The 15,708-nt window shown below is 33.4% G+C and overlaps 1 protein-coding gene across 3 annotated transcripts in view; it reads left to right on the top strand.

Moving 5' to 3' along the window:
- Positions 1 to 238: 238 nt before the first annotated feature.
- LOC106636749 (uncharacterized) overlaps positions 239 to 15,708 on the top strand; it is a 246,912-nt gene continuing 231,442 nt past the window's right edge. For 2 of the 3 annotated variants that reach the window (XM_023391973.2, XM_014349243.2), the window contains exons 1-2: positions 239 to 735; positions 832 to 1,063. In XM_023391973.2, coding sequence (XP_023247741.2) covers positions 592 to 735; positions 832 to 1,063 — 376 coding nt within the window. In that variant the 5' untranslated portion in view covers positions 239 to 591. The remainder of the gene's footprint in view (positions 736 to 831; positions 1,064 to 15,708) is intronic. The other variant, XM_014349244.2, reaches the window with a different exon arrangement.

Genomic DNA, 15,708 nt, shown 5'->3' with positions numbered 1-15,708 from the left:
GCATAATTAAGTTGTCGGTAAGTTGTCGGAGAGCGTTACTGGAACTACACCCATGGTGGTGTTCTCCAACACAAGGAGTATATCTACACTTCGTATTCGACTCCTACTCGCCATCTGCTGGATCTTGAATGAAACACTACAAGTATTTTACAAAAATTATGACTACATGGGACCAACTGTTATCTTACACCGTGACATAGGACCATCTTTTCTGCTTCTTACACCGTGGTTAAAGGCTTATCCATTACCTGTTATTATTTTTTAATGCCAAAGATTAACTCTGAAGTGCCATAACAGTTACGAATCGAAACATTTTTCTTATTCACGTTAGTTGTATATACGTTCTTATGGTATATTTTTTTCCAACAAAGTTTTTGTGTATTCTCTACAAATACTTACTCTGTTTTCCATAGACAATTTCTCCTTCAATCACCTAACTCTTAGTTTTTTGTATATAGTTTGCTTTTGGCGATTATAAATCATTGGGCAATTTTTACATGTAGCTACACAGAATTACATACAACAAAACTATGAAATGCAGTAATAGCATATCATAGAATCAAATTGGACCTACACTATCATTATTAACTTATGGATATTTCTAAGCAGTACGCTATTTCTAGCACAGAGTGGATTACAGCATTAGCTGAAAAATTAGGTTTTCCCCCATTATCTGATGTATTACTGTGTAAACTGGGGGAAGATATATCTTACAGGTTACGCGAAATACTACATGTAAGTAAAATGGCCAGAGATATTACTATCATTGTATTGACTAGAATATTAATATGTGATTATAATTATACTTTACTTGAGTCGTCTGTATTTTAGAAATGTGCTCTGAGACTACGTCACAGTAAGAGAAGGTATTTAAAATCAGTTGATATCAATGCTGTATTCAGAAATCTTTGTGATGTTAACTTATCACTTGGAGCACCAGAAAGTCTGCCAGACTACTTTCCAGAAGTGCATTTCTTTCCTGCACAAAATCATATGGTTGACATATTGATAAAAGTTTATAATCCACCATGTTTACCTCAATTAACTGCCCCATTGTTTCAAGGTATGCTAGTATATATGTTCCAATTTGCAGTTACTACGGGCCATTATCGTGTGCCGTGTTAAGTACAATTTCTTTTGTTGGTTGTTTGGTCCCATTCCTCAAGAAAGTATATCTATATTCACTATGTACATAGATGTCAATGTTAGCTAGGAGAATTGAAATGACCGACCGATCACTGGAGCCGTACCATATAACTCTTTCCGCTTCGCGGGCCTATGTTATAACATAGGCCGATGTACAGAAAAATAGTTATATGGTACGGCCCCTGAATAACGTACCCATTTACTGACTCTTTGTATACACTTAAGCTGCGTTAACTGTACACATCACACAGGGGGGCTCGCACATGACCTGTATAGAATTGACCTTAAGGAAAGGACATGTAAGCAGAAAAACATTAGACCGGGCTCAAACAGTGATGAACCGGGGAAAATTATTCGCTCCCAATTTTTTTTGCTTTCTTGTTAAAAATATAGTTATGTACCTGAAAGTTCATCTTGCCACCCAAGAATGTGGTCAGGTATTGTTTAAACAATTTTTTTGTAAACAATTTCGTCAAAGTTGTTTTTTCGACCTGAAAAAAATATTCTCAGATTATCTAGAACATAAAAACCAATTAAAATGTATATACCTAAACGCCACAGTTTTAGAGTAAAAAATTCCCAAAGTTTCAAAAAATGCATTTTCTCCGATTTTCAGAGCTCCACGACAGTGTTAAATAAACTCACTATCATATGATACAACACATAATCATAAACTGTAAGCCTTCCTCTACAACCTCTAAAAAAGAAAATGTCGAAAAGTTTAGTGGCAAGATTTTTTTTTGCAATAAACGTTTAAGGCATTTCAGCGCGCTCTACTGCGTGAGTCTATACCTATACGTAGTGTCTATTCGCACCAAAACGCATCGTATATTTACGTAATTACGTGGATTTAGTGGATACGCATGCGCAGTGGGCAACTGTCCGGTACTTACAGGATCCAAGTTTTTTTTTTTCCGAGCGAGCGAGGCGCATGCGAGTGCGTGGATATAAGGTGTGAACAGACACAGCGATACATATATATGTTCATTACACGCTGAGCCACAAAGTGTGTATATAGTTATACACTCACACATGAGCGTGCGCTGAAACGCCTTGAACGTTTATTGCAAAAAACAATCTTGCCACCTAACTTTTCGACATTTTCTTTCTTAGAGGTTGCAGAGGAAGGCTTACAGTTTATGATTATTTGTTGTAACATATGATAATGAGTTTATTTAACACTGTCGTGGACAAGGGCGGCTTAAGATATTCTGGTATCCTGGGCAACTGACCAGTTTGGCGCCCTATATAGCCCTACAAATTTTGGAGATGAATAGTACTTCATGAGAAAATTATTTAGTAATTTTGTCTAATTTTTTTACAAACATCTTCGCCGTCCGTGATGGTCAAAAATTTCGAATTTTTTAATCTGACCGGGCTGATAAAAGTGGTGTTAGAAAAGGATAATAACTGTACTAAAAATTTCTATATTTTTCGGAAAAGCTGAGACATACTTACTTTACGACGCCAATGGTTACGTTTAAAATAAATTAAATTTATTATTTTTGTGTACCATCCGTACGAAAATAATTACACGGTGTAATAAAAATTACTATGTCTAACATAGTAAAAATTGTGATAGAACAATTTTTGCGATACAATATTGTAAATTTTGTTCTAATCGTTTTAAAATTTTCCACATTGAAAAGTAGAATTCGCTCTGTGACAGTGAAATTTCTCATTCCACTGCATTGCCATTCAGTATAGTAAAAATTACTACGATCGAAAGTAAGTTTGTACAACATCTATAGGTATGCACGCCTATTGATTTTCAAATTTAAGGATAAATTTATGTAATCATGACAAGAAACATATTTTTTAATTTATAATGGTTAAAAATGGATACCTGCAGATAATTAATTTCAAATTAACTGATTATTCGTTGTTAACAGTGTTGTCTACAGAAAATCTACAAAAGACGAAGGTTTAATTCCCAGTCACTGCAGATCTCTTTTAAAATGTATTCTAAAAAGAAAAAAATATCTATACACAAAAAAACTATTAATCTTAATGTTCTGTTTGTTACATTTATATAAATTTTATTTATTTATTTATTTTATACATATATAAATATTTTGTGTGCAACATATATGTGTATGTATATATTTCTTATTTTGCTTTTATCTAAAAATTATTTCTGCACGAAGTAAAGTAAAAATTACTATGTCAAATAACAAATTTTAATATAATCCGGTTTTACTGTGTAGCATGGGTATTTTTATAATATGGCGAGTATGTCTCAGCTGTCCTATACAATACAGTAATTTTTATTATAGTTGTAATTCTTTTTCTAACACAACTTTTCTCAGTGTGCAAATTGTAGAATACAACAAAATTATTTAAAATTTGTAGGTTGGGTTATTAGCATATTACAGCGACTTTAGATATAGAACAGTGTATTTCTTACCTAGGGCAGAAAGTAGCACTTGCGCCCTTAAAAAGTACAACTGTTGTATGTTTGTGCCCGAGGTGAGAGCGATATTTTTTGTATCGAGGGTGGAAAGTGTAACTTTGCGCCCATGGGCACACTTGCCTCCCGCCAATTACTCTAGTACTTTTAATTACAGTCCAGCAGGGCCAGAATGTTTCTTTCTGCCCGTAGGCGGAAAGTAACTAGTAGACGGAAAGTAGGCCCTAGGGTGCAAAGCACTTTGCGTGAGGGACGAAAATAAACGTTTCAAAATTCTTTTTTGTTTATAATTTTACATCAGCATTACGATCATGCTTATCCCCGTCGTTATCATATTGTCAAACTGTTTTCACGTAGACATACGCTTCATGACTGCAAAATACGTAATACAACTAGGTGACGAAAGGTTTCAAGCAAACACTACATATTGATATGACGTATTTTTAATACGTTCTCAAATACGTAACAAAACTACGTACACATTTTCAATTGGGTATGTACTTTATCAAAAAACAATAAGACTAAGTTATAAAGTATCACACTTTCCTAATCTTTGATTTCAAGGTAAAAAACTACCGTAATGTGCTGGAAGTCCAACCTACAAAATTTTAAAATAATTTTATCGTATTTTACGAAAAAAACGTTAATGAAAACGTATTTCTTTTTTTTTTGACCCGCATAATTTTGCCCCTAAAATTCACAAGGTTGCGGTCAAAGTGAAAAATTTAATATTAGTGACCGTGGCTAACGGTAAAGATGTTACTCAAAAATCTGTAAATATAACATTATTCGCTACGTGCACAAGCTGAAAAAGCAATAGCAACAATACCTGTGCCAATATGTGAAACTAAACGATAGGTTTGTCTTCTGCTAGCAGGCTGCTAAGCATTACTATCATCAAAAAGTTATGTGTTTATACATCGACAACCATTCTGAGTAGTATGTACATATTTTACTCAGGCATGTTCATTAAAAAACGCAGTGAAATACATTGGATACTGTGTATTTCTTAGAGTTTTTAGCTGGGGCCTGATCCTCCAAGTGTATCGTATGAACGTGTGTACATACTGTGTGAACACGCCGGTATAGGGCTAACGGAGCTCTCTGATTGGTCAGAGGAGGTCTGTGTTGACTACGTTGCAAACTAATGAAACATATCTCGTATCACACAGTACACACGGACATACTCAAGCGCTTATAGTGCTTGTAGTACAAATTTTGTCCTAAGTTATTCACATAGGATTGTACCACTTGAGACATTGTATTAATTCGTGATGTAATAAACACAGAACCTTTCGTGTATCTATCGAGGTACTGGGTTCCTATAGGTATCAAGCACATATCGCGAATATTGCCTTCTGCTGTGCCAGACCAATAGTTCTCATTTTTCCCTAGGATGGTGCTGCTTCAAAATTGTGCACGTAGCGAATAGCGTTCTCATCGAGTACTACCGATCCCCGAAATTCAAAGGACAATTTTTTTCTGTTTTAGTTTACGTGAAATGTCCCACGCACAAATTTGTTTATAAGTGTGTCTGTGTGCGTGTATGTGTGTATGTAATTACGTAGAAACAAAGTATTCCAAATAGTAGTAATCTAATTAAATATTGTTGTAAAAAAATCTTTATCCTAATCGACTGTTGCGCAACACATTTTCATTGGGAAAGATATTAATAGACGAACTGAGTTATACCATGTGACACGTCAGTAGAATATTAATCATATTCATTTGATAATCGTTTATTATTAATACTTAAGTATTACTGATTCCAAGGAAAGTATGGTCAACTAAATTTAAGAATGTAAATGGTGAATTAGTTCATTATGATAGTCGAAGTTTTATACTCACATTTTTTATTTTTAACTAGAAAAAATGGTTTTTACAATACTACAGTGTTTTGCGTTGTCGTTTACTTGGCGTCCCTGCCTATCTGGCGCCCTGGGCAAGTGCCCAGTTCGCCGCACCTTAAGCCGCCCCTGGTCGTGGAGCTCTGAAAATCGGAGAAAATGCATTTTTTTAAACTGTGGGAATTTTTTGCTCGAAAACAGTGGATTTAGGTATATACATTTAAATTGGTTTTTAATAATGTTCAAGCTAAGTGGTAGAGGAAAACTAAAGACAGGAGATGAATAAACAGTAATCTTTGGATACAAAGTGGTTTATTGGTTAGCAAATAATAAAAGTTACACTCAGAGAGCAACACTCGGCTTGGCGGTCAAAGGCGGAGTGAGCCCGCCTGCGCACGACGCGCCAAGGCAAGCAGAATTGAGAGACTCACATACACACACTGGACTCTACACACACACAACTCTGCGCGTACATAAAAATTGTTTACAGAAAAATTGTTTCAACAATACCTGACCACATTCTTGGATGGCAAGATGAAATTTCAGGTACATAAATATATTTTGAACACGAAAGCACCAAAAAATTCGATGCGAAAAATTTTTCCCGGTCATCACTGTTTGGGCCCGGTCTACATAAGACATAAGAAATACGCATAAGGAAGAACAAGCCGGGACACAGGGGGCTTATTCTCACGCGTAAAAGTCGTGTTTCACGTCCTCTGAAATCTAAAACGATATATCCCTATGAGCCACAACCTTCATCTATTCGGGGATATATGTACAGTTTTCACCATTAAGGCACAGTTAACACAGTTGCGACGATGTGCTAAAAAGTGTCCGACATGCGCCACGTTTCTGAAAGTAGTGCCCAAAAACGTTTTTTAAAAGAATTCAGGTTTTATACATTCAGGACGTATTTGCAAAAAAACGTGGTCATTAGATGTTTTGTTTATAGTTATAATTTGAAGAAAAGCAACAAGTCCATTAAAAACATATTTATGAATAAAAAATGTGGACTCAAATTTTAGAATAAATCAGGTGTAAAAATCAGAATGTTCATCAAATGGCAGGAGGATATAGTGTGCATAAACAATAGCATTTGATAACTTGTTGAAAATTTTTGAAAAGTTTTGAAAGTTTAGCGAATATTGTAGAAAAAAATCTGTTATTGCATCACGCCCCCAAGATTGAATTCGGGGATTCTACAATTCCTGTAACGACAAAAAGTAAGTGTGGTTTTTGATAGAGACTTACCAAAGATTATGGAAAAAATAATTCAAAAAGTTCTATCTTGTTGCGTTTTTGAGATATCGAACTCGAAAGTACGAAAATTCGAGTTTTACATTTAGACGCAGAAAATGTGACTTTAATTGTAAAAAATATCATAATAAACAATAATTTTTTTGCAAGCTATCGGCATTACCCAGGATGCACCGCGAAGACGTTGCCTGCTGAGCATCCCATGTGTAATATATTTTTTTTATCAATGCCTCACATATGTGGTTGACTACTATACTATCGGTACTTCGTACATGATTTGGTTATTTTTCAAAACGCACGTAAGCTAGCGAAGCTCACGAGGGAGCCATTACTAATTATATTTTAATTTTTTTTTATTAATTCCAGACATATGTTGTTGGCCACTCCACTATCGATACTTCGTAAGATTTGATTATTTCTTACAACGCCAGCGAGCGAGCGAAGCTTGTGAAGGAGCCATTACTGATTGTATTTATAATATTTTTTTTATTTATTCCATTCATGTGGTTGGCTACTCTACTACTGTTACTTCGTAGGATTTGGTTATTTTTTTACAACGCGAGCAAGCGAGTGAAGCTCGTGAGGGAGCCATTACTGATTACATTATCTAAGCTGTCCTTTTTTCGTACAGGCTATAGATATACTGATGAAGTAGGCCTAACAACTCTTACATGAAAATATTATCAGTTACTAAGCTGATACGAATAGAGAATATACTTTGATCTATGTCAGTGAGTTGGAAATCCATAGTAAAACGATAGTAAAATTAAAGTATATTTCATCATTTTTAAATTAATATACAATATGACTTTATTAAATGTTTTTGTATGAAAATTAACGATATATGAAACTTAATTTTTGACTTGCGAGACGTAACATCTTGAAAATAAGCAAGTATGAATTTTTTCAATATTTTTTTTCTTACTTTTCATTATCAAATTAGCAAGAAATCGCCCTAGTATCGCATTTATACGTAAAATGATAATTTCGTACTTTCGGTTTAGATATCTCGAAAACGGATCGAGAAAAATTTTTTAAATTATTTTTCCCATAATTCTAGATAATTTTTTTACCGAAAACCACACTTAGTTTGTGTTGCCACAGGAATCGTAGTCTTGTCGAATATTTTACGAGAATTGGACAATCATGCATGTACGGAATGCATGCATGCATCGAACATGACAATCATCGGGGGATTCTACGATTCCTATGGCGACAAAAAGAAGTGTGGTTTTGGTGGAATCGTAGTCTTGCCTTGAATTCTTAATGAACATCTGCCATGAACCAATTGTATTGATTTACTTTCTTCTTAAAGTAATTATAAAAAACATTTATCTGAGAGCATTCTTTGGAATCTGAAAAAACTTATGTTCTTGAATTGTTTTGATACATTTTTGCAATTTAGATATGCACAAGGAAGACCTTTTACATTGCCGATTTCAATTTATTCAATAAATTCGTCCTATAAGATCAACTAAGTCCAATCAATTCATCTATTCGAAATTTTGAGTAAAAAGATAACAATTTTATCATTATATTATTTAATTAGTATTTACAACAAAAAAGAGGTATCTTAATTAGAGGGACTATAGAGATTATATGTAACGCACGCAACTATGGGGATGGTGACTTACTGACTTAGCAAACTAATCTCAGTTGGCGCAACCGGTACTTAGACTCTAGCCAATAAAATGTAAGAATGGCTTATGCTTGAAAGTATACATATATATGTAATCTGTAGTGCACATGCATACTTTCGTGCATAAACCGTTCTCACATCTCATTGGATAGAGTCTAAGTGCCGGTTGCGCCATCTGAGATTACTTTGCTAGGTCACCATCCCCATGTGTATAGATTGTATTGAAACACAATCAAAATCCACTTTCTTTTACATAATACTGTAAGCAGTTCAAGAGGTTAAAGAGGTCATACAATTTTTGTAGCCGGTAGCCAGATTTTTGAAAGTATGATGTTAAATAAGTTTATAACGGGTCCAATTTATGGACGCCATTTTGTATAGCAGTGTCGCAACTGTGTAAACTGTGATTATATTTTCAAAAACATGGCTACCGCACGCGCAAACTGAAAGATTTCTGTAATTTTTGGGCTACTTACAGTATTCTTAAAAAAAAATGAATTTATATTGTAATATAATACTATACACATGATAATGTGCGTCACAATTAATTCAGATGCCTCTTGTTTATTGTAAATACTTATTCAATAAATTGGAACGGGCAAAGTGATGAAGGTTTTCCTTGTGCACAACTAAATTGCAAAAATGGATCAAAATAATCCAAGAACATAAATTTTTCGGACTCCTAAGGGTGCTCACTGATTAATATATTTACAGTCATCACTTCAAGAAGTTGGATCAATATAAATTATAAATGTTTTACGACGGATGTTTATTATGAATTCAATCTTGCGGTCGAGATGATTTCAGTAATACAATAGTTCTGATGACTTCTACATTTATTTCAGAAATTTTTTGGACAATTTTTACGTAACTTTTTTAATTTTTGAAATTTTTTTAACATGTTATCAATTGCATGTGTACATGCACACTATTATTCCCTATTATTTTATCAACTATTTGATTCTTACACCTGGTTTATCCTTAAATTTTTAAGTACGCATTGTTAATTAACAAATATGTTTACGATAGTCTTGTTACTGTTTTTGATACGATTACTACAAACAAAATATTTAATCACTATATTTCTTTGCAAATGAGAACTAAATTTATTTATAAAACCTGAATTCATTATTTTTAAACGTTCCCGGGCTATCGGAAACATAGCGCATGGAGAACACTTTTTAGCATGGAGGGTGGCAAATGTGTTCACTGTGATCAAGGATGGGTAAGTATAATACACTTCTTCTTTTATTCAAAAATGACGTTTTATTTATGTATGTCATAAATGACACTAACGTAAATACTTTTTTCAACTTGTATACATTTAGAAAGATAACTGTTTCTACGTTATTTTATTTATTTTTAATAATTTCATAAATCCATCAAATACTTGACAACTCATTTGATTAAGATTGCAAGTCTCTAGTGTTTTGTATTTATTAACTTGCTATAGCTTGAAAGCTAAATTTATAGGGTAGTTGAGTTAATTAACTTTTTTACATTTATTAATTATATTTATTACATGAATGATATGAAAGCCAATTATAAGATAAGTAATGTAATAAAAACTAATTCCGTCTTTTTATCCATCACAGTCTATATGATAGAGATAGTATTCGCTATGTGCAAATTAGTGGAAAGGAAGGTTGGCGTCACTTGTCACTTTCACATGCAGTCTAATTAAATTGTCCGACAACTCCGCCAGTGGCGGCCGCGTCAAATAATTTTCTCCTATTTAACTTAACATAAAAAATCTGGCAGAATGGGGGCAGCACTGAACTGGCACACAGCTAAAGCTAACACATAGAGTGGGTAAGTTCCATAGACATGCAAGAAAAGTAGGACTTGCTCCTAATAGTGTACTGACGTACTGACGAGTGTACCTTAGTTACATCATTTGGAACAAGTCCGTAGATGGCTCGTACTTATGGCATTAGTCTTCTGCGCTGAAGCTTGAGTAGAAAGAGACACAGCATCGATCGGATCAGCAAACTACATGTTGACTGAAATATAAATAGAGAAAAACTCAGTAGACATACAATTTGCTCACTCGCTCGATGCTGTGTCTCTTTCTACTCGTGCTTCGGCGATGTACGTACGAACGAGCAGTCCATATTTCTTGTATGTCAGTAGTAGTCCTATGTTCTTGTACAAGTAGATGTGTCGATGAAAAGAGAAACTAGATTACAGGTCACATATATCTCTCTCTTAAAGAGGCTCTTCCAACCTGTTAATACAGATTTTAGAAATATCATGGGAATTTTTGACTTTTTTTGGGACTACCCTAATAACCTGAATGTTCAATCTAGTGTTGCGAAGCCGTCAGGCTGACCATCAGAAGGTGGTTTTCGGACCCTCCTGCTGAGCGTCCACGAATGGGAGGGAATTCGTCTGACCGACTATATGTTACCGATGTTAGATAACTTGATAACTTTGATCCTGAGACTGATAAAACAAAGATTCTCGGCTGAGATTGATAATGACTGGAGTAAAAAAACTAAGTAGAAGATTATAAATAGTTAAGTGTTATTTTTACAGAAAATTATGTTTGGAATATTAAGTTTTAAATATGATCTTTTAATTTATCTAGGTTCCAAAAAATGTTACTTTTAGTTAGTAAAATCTTCTGTTTGTTGTAAGAAATGAAAATTATATTACTTCTCTTGTGATTTCTATCCGGAAGTACGAGCCCCGTTAGGTGGCGCTGATGTTGATCGCAAAGTTATACTAAGACCACGTAATACAGAGTGGCAAGTACAAAACATGTGTACAATATTGGTAGATTAATATTATATTGTTGTTAATGTTTACCAAAATTTCGTGTCCTACAATAAAAATATTTAAGTAATTGAAATATGTTAATGGTAGAGTAAAGCCTTTTGAAGAAAGAAGCATAATTTTAAGTTTGAATCATGTTTTACTATATAGTCATTGTAAAAACTCTAAAATGGGATAATTGGATAAATACTTTGCTCTGTGTTTGCAATCGTCTTAAATATTTAGCACCGCAGATTAGAACAGTAAGTTTTTATATGATACTTATATGTTTTGTTTATTTCGAAAACAGTAAACTGTGGTAGTAGTACACTACAGTGTATGTGCACTGGTAGTAGTGTCAGACTACTGTCGTCTGCTTTGTTTGGTACAACTTTGAGACCAGCATCAGCGCCATCTAACGGGACTCGTACTTCCGGATAGCACTAATCTGAGATGCAGGCAAGTGTTCAAGGAATCACCACTGAAGTTGTGAAATTCTTGAATTAATGAGTTGTAAAAAGTGTTAAACTTACGACGTATTTAATGTGTACAAAAATAAGTTGTTTAAACACATCTTTTATTTAAATATTTTTACTTTAAGATAAATATGCTCAAAGATACCTTTTGCATCTATAAAGTTTCGAACTGACGGTTTACCGACTGTCGGTCAGCTTGACCTGACAAAAATAAGAATTACTGTCATTTTGCAACAAAAAACTACTTTTTGTCACTGATTGTTGGTAGACGGTAAGAAATTACACCGACCTGACCATAGTGAAAAGGAGCGGTAGAGGTGTGTTCTTATGGACGAAAAATTTCAGCCAATCACAGCGTTGGAACAAGTAACCTTCCATATTGGAAATATATATAGATATTGGCCAGGCGCATGTCACGCAGCGCCACTCTTGGTGTCAAAATCATGCAACCGCGGATACCCACATTATACGGCAACAGCATACACCGATGCACACTTTTAGTAATAATTAATTAATGAGCAGAAAGTTAGTATATTTATTCATCTGATAATGGATGTTTTAATAAAAACAGACTTTAGGAATATCACACACTCGATTTGTTTTAACTCTGGAGCTTTAAAAAGAGGTAAACAGTTGGTTGAAAGTAGTCATGTGTGTGATATTACAGAATTTCAAAGTGATGGAGTTAGCAACTTGACAACTGCTGTCGTAATAAGGCAGACCTCAGTAACTTCAGCTTCATACAAAGTTAATATGCATGTACGTTTTATTCAGATTATTTTGAAAATTGTCTAAGTTGCAATGCACATGAAAAGTACCTTTATTTACAGTTAGATAATCATCGAAATTTATGTAATTTTACTGTAATCTGTCTTTGCGCTACTGTTACACTGAACAACACAGCACTCTCAGTCAAAAATTATTAGCTATTAATTTAACTATAAATTATAGCTGTATTTGCAGCGATAATCAGCTACAATAATAGCTACAATTAGCTACAAAGTAGCTATAAGTATGTACAAATAACAACTATAAAAAGTAGCTCTTTACAGCTATAAATTTATTGCGAATTTTAATTAACAGAATTTATTCAATAATCTTTTTTTTCGTAAGGTACATCAGCCATATCAGGTGATATTATCCGTACAGTAACACTTAAATTTTAAACAATAAACGAAGAAACAAAAAAATGTTACTGTTAAAATTTTTTTCGTTTATTAATCAAAAATACTTGAACCATATTTCATAAACGTTTAAATAATAGAAATCACCATAATCATGTCTTATTTCGCGTAATTATCTTTTTTTTTGCTGTCCGCTTTTGCGAGTGAGCTCTGGATCAAAAACTAACGAGGCTTCATTTATATATTGTTACAATCAAACATTTTACAACTGTTCGTGGCACCACATAGCTCATTTTTTTACATTTGAGTAACTGCAAGTTCATAATATTGACACAATGTATGCATACGTTATAATAACATCTGTCAATTTGACAAAATACTGTTATTCTTTCCTTAATTAAGCAAAAATGACAGTAATTTAGTACCCCAGGTTTCCTGTTTTCGCCACTACGCTCGCTGGCGTCGGCTCATCCATCCCCTCCCATCACTTGCACCTGGCCAATAGCTGTACATCTTACAACGTAAACAAACTTTTCCGGAGAGAGTTTGAATGTATTAAAAAAATTTGAACTTAAAATTCAAAATCATTTAAGGTTGTGTGTTCTATAAAAAACTGTAAAGATAGAAGCGAAAACGTTAAAGAACAAAATATTAGGTTTTTTTCTGTTCCAATAGATGTGGAAATGGCAAAATCGTTTTGCACTCTTAAGTTGTTTAAAATTATTGTACTCTTTGTACAGTATTCATTCTCCTGTGAAGACAGATGATTGGTCGAAGATGCAATATGGAAGGTCGCTTGTTCCAACGCTATGATTGGCTGAAATTTTTGTCTATAAGAACACGTCTCTACCTCTTCCTTCCACTATAGGCATAGCCAATTTGCAAAGTAATTGAATGATTTTAAATTGGTGACCTTGAGAAAGTGAAACGGAAGTGGATTTCGCTTAATTCTCCCCCTTCGCCCCACCCCGTTACAAAATTTCTGCGCGATATCGTGCAACATATCCTACACGATATCTTACAAGATAACGTACACGAAATCTTATAGGATATCGTGTAAGACTTCTGGCACGATAATCTACATGATATCCTACACGATATCAAGCAAGATTTTCGGCAACTAACAAATAAAAAAGAATAAATTATAACCCATAAAATTTTAAATTTTTTCTGCTAAAAAGTTGTTAGAAAAGCTAACATAAGCAGTAAAAAAAAGCATCTCTTTGCTCTAGTTAGGAGATTTGAACGTGGTCCAGAGGACTCGTAATCGAGTGTCTTACCCACTTGGCCAGACTGGATTAGACACTCGCAAAAGAATTTACGTCCTTATGAGGTACATCTGAAACTTATGTTTATTATTTCATCATTTCGTGAATAATATTTACCACCTTGGTTACCTAATTGATAATTAACATCTTATGAATGTACATTTTATATTGTTTCGTGTCTCTTCACCCGCTCGTAAACAAATAAATCTTGTAATTGATTTTACAACTACTTTTCGTTCACGAATTTTACTTATACTTTAATATACTTTTCATTCCGAAGGAAAATTAGTCGATATTTAAAAGTGCTATAAATTTATTGCAATTGTCACAACAAAGTTGTAGATTACTTTTTCCTCTTTAATACTCTAATCTGGGTATCGAATACCAGCAGAAAAAACAATTTAAATTATAGGATGTTAATTATTAATTAGGTAACCAAGGTGGTAAATATTGTTCTCGAAATGATGAAATAATAAACATAAGTTTTAGATGTACCCATGAGGACGTAAATTTTTTACCGAGTGTCTAATCCAGTGTGGCCAAGTGGGTAAGACACTCGACTGCGAGTCCTCCGGACCAGGTTTAAATCCCTTAACTGGAGCAAAGAGATGCAAAAAATTTAAAATTACATGGGTTACAATTTATACTTTTTTATTTTTCAGTTGCCGAAAATTTTGCTTAATATCGTGTAGGATATCATGTAGATTATCGTGCAAGAAGTCTTACACGATATCCTATAAGATTTCGTGTAGGATATTTTGCACGATATCGTGCAGAAATTTTGTTGCGGGACCCTCTGACGTACTTCTGGTCTCCCGCATAAAAGTGACTTAAGTTTTCCAAACTTAGCAAAACTTTTGGTTTGCAAAAGTTTGCCCATGATTGCCACTAATAATTTGCTACACTTGCGTTATTACCTTTAGTAAAGTTGGGCAAACATTTGCAGACGTTTGCCCACGTTTTTCCACGTTTGTCCAACTTGGTAAATAATGAATTAAAAATATAAGATATGTACATTAGAAAGCATTAAGTTAGAAACGTTTTTCTTTAAGCAAAAATAATTACTTATCATGCAATTCAAGTATTTTTTATTGAGGTTTATTTATGTACAAGTGCTTTAACCGCAAACATTTTATTCTCAATTTTTAAATTGTGACAAACATTAACAATATTGCTAGTATTTCTTAAAACTAATTCCTCTGTCTTTTTACATAAATAAATGGTAGGAGCATAACTTTTGAGAATATTACACTTAAAACATTATGTCCCTTATATTTTGTAATGACCGCATAATTCTTACAATTTACATTACAATCATTACATAAATACAAACATTGACAATCACATAATTTAAGAAAAGATTTGATAAATCCTATTTGCTATGTATGATTTTGAAAAAATTGTACACATGATGAATTCGTTTTCTTCTTAGGTGCATGAAATTTGGTTTCATAATAAACATTTTTACTTAATATGCTATTAAAAAAGTGGCATTTGTTATAAGCATCGGCATATACATTTATTCCATTATTATTAAAAATATCAATTATATAGTATTCGTTTCAGTTTTCTTCTATGCTTGCTGCTTTTTTCTATTTTCACATAAAAATTAAAAATATTACTATTTTCTTTGACATATTTTTCTTTTAGTTCTGAATAGCACAAAAAAGATTTTACTGCTGATGAACTTATCTATAACTGAGGACTATTAGAGCCATGTACGTAATTTTTTATGATTCCATTTAGGTTTTCAAATGTAAAACATGACAAAACCCATAATG

This window comes from Copidosoma floridanum, unplaced genomic scaffold (assembly GCF_036245765.1).
Source record: "Copidosoma floridanum isolate Cflo_tuat_1 unplaced genomic scaffold, Cflo_Japanese_pri ptg000027l, whole genome shotgun sequence".
In the NCBI taxonomy this organism is placed as follows: domain Eukaryota; kingdom Metazoa; phylum Arthropoda; class Insecta; order Hymenoptera; family Encyrtidae; genus Copidosoma; species Copidosoma floridanum.
Note: the sequence above shows the minus strand (reverse complement) of the source record. Positions and strands in the feature narration are given on the sequence as shown.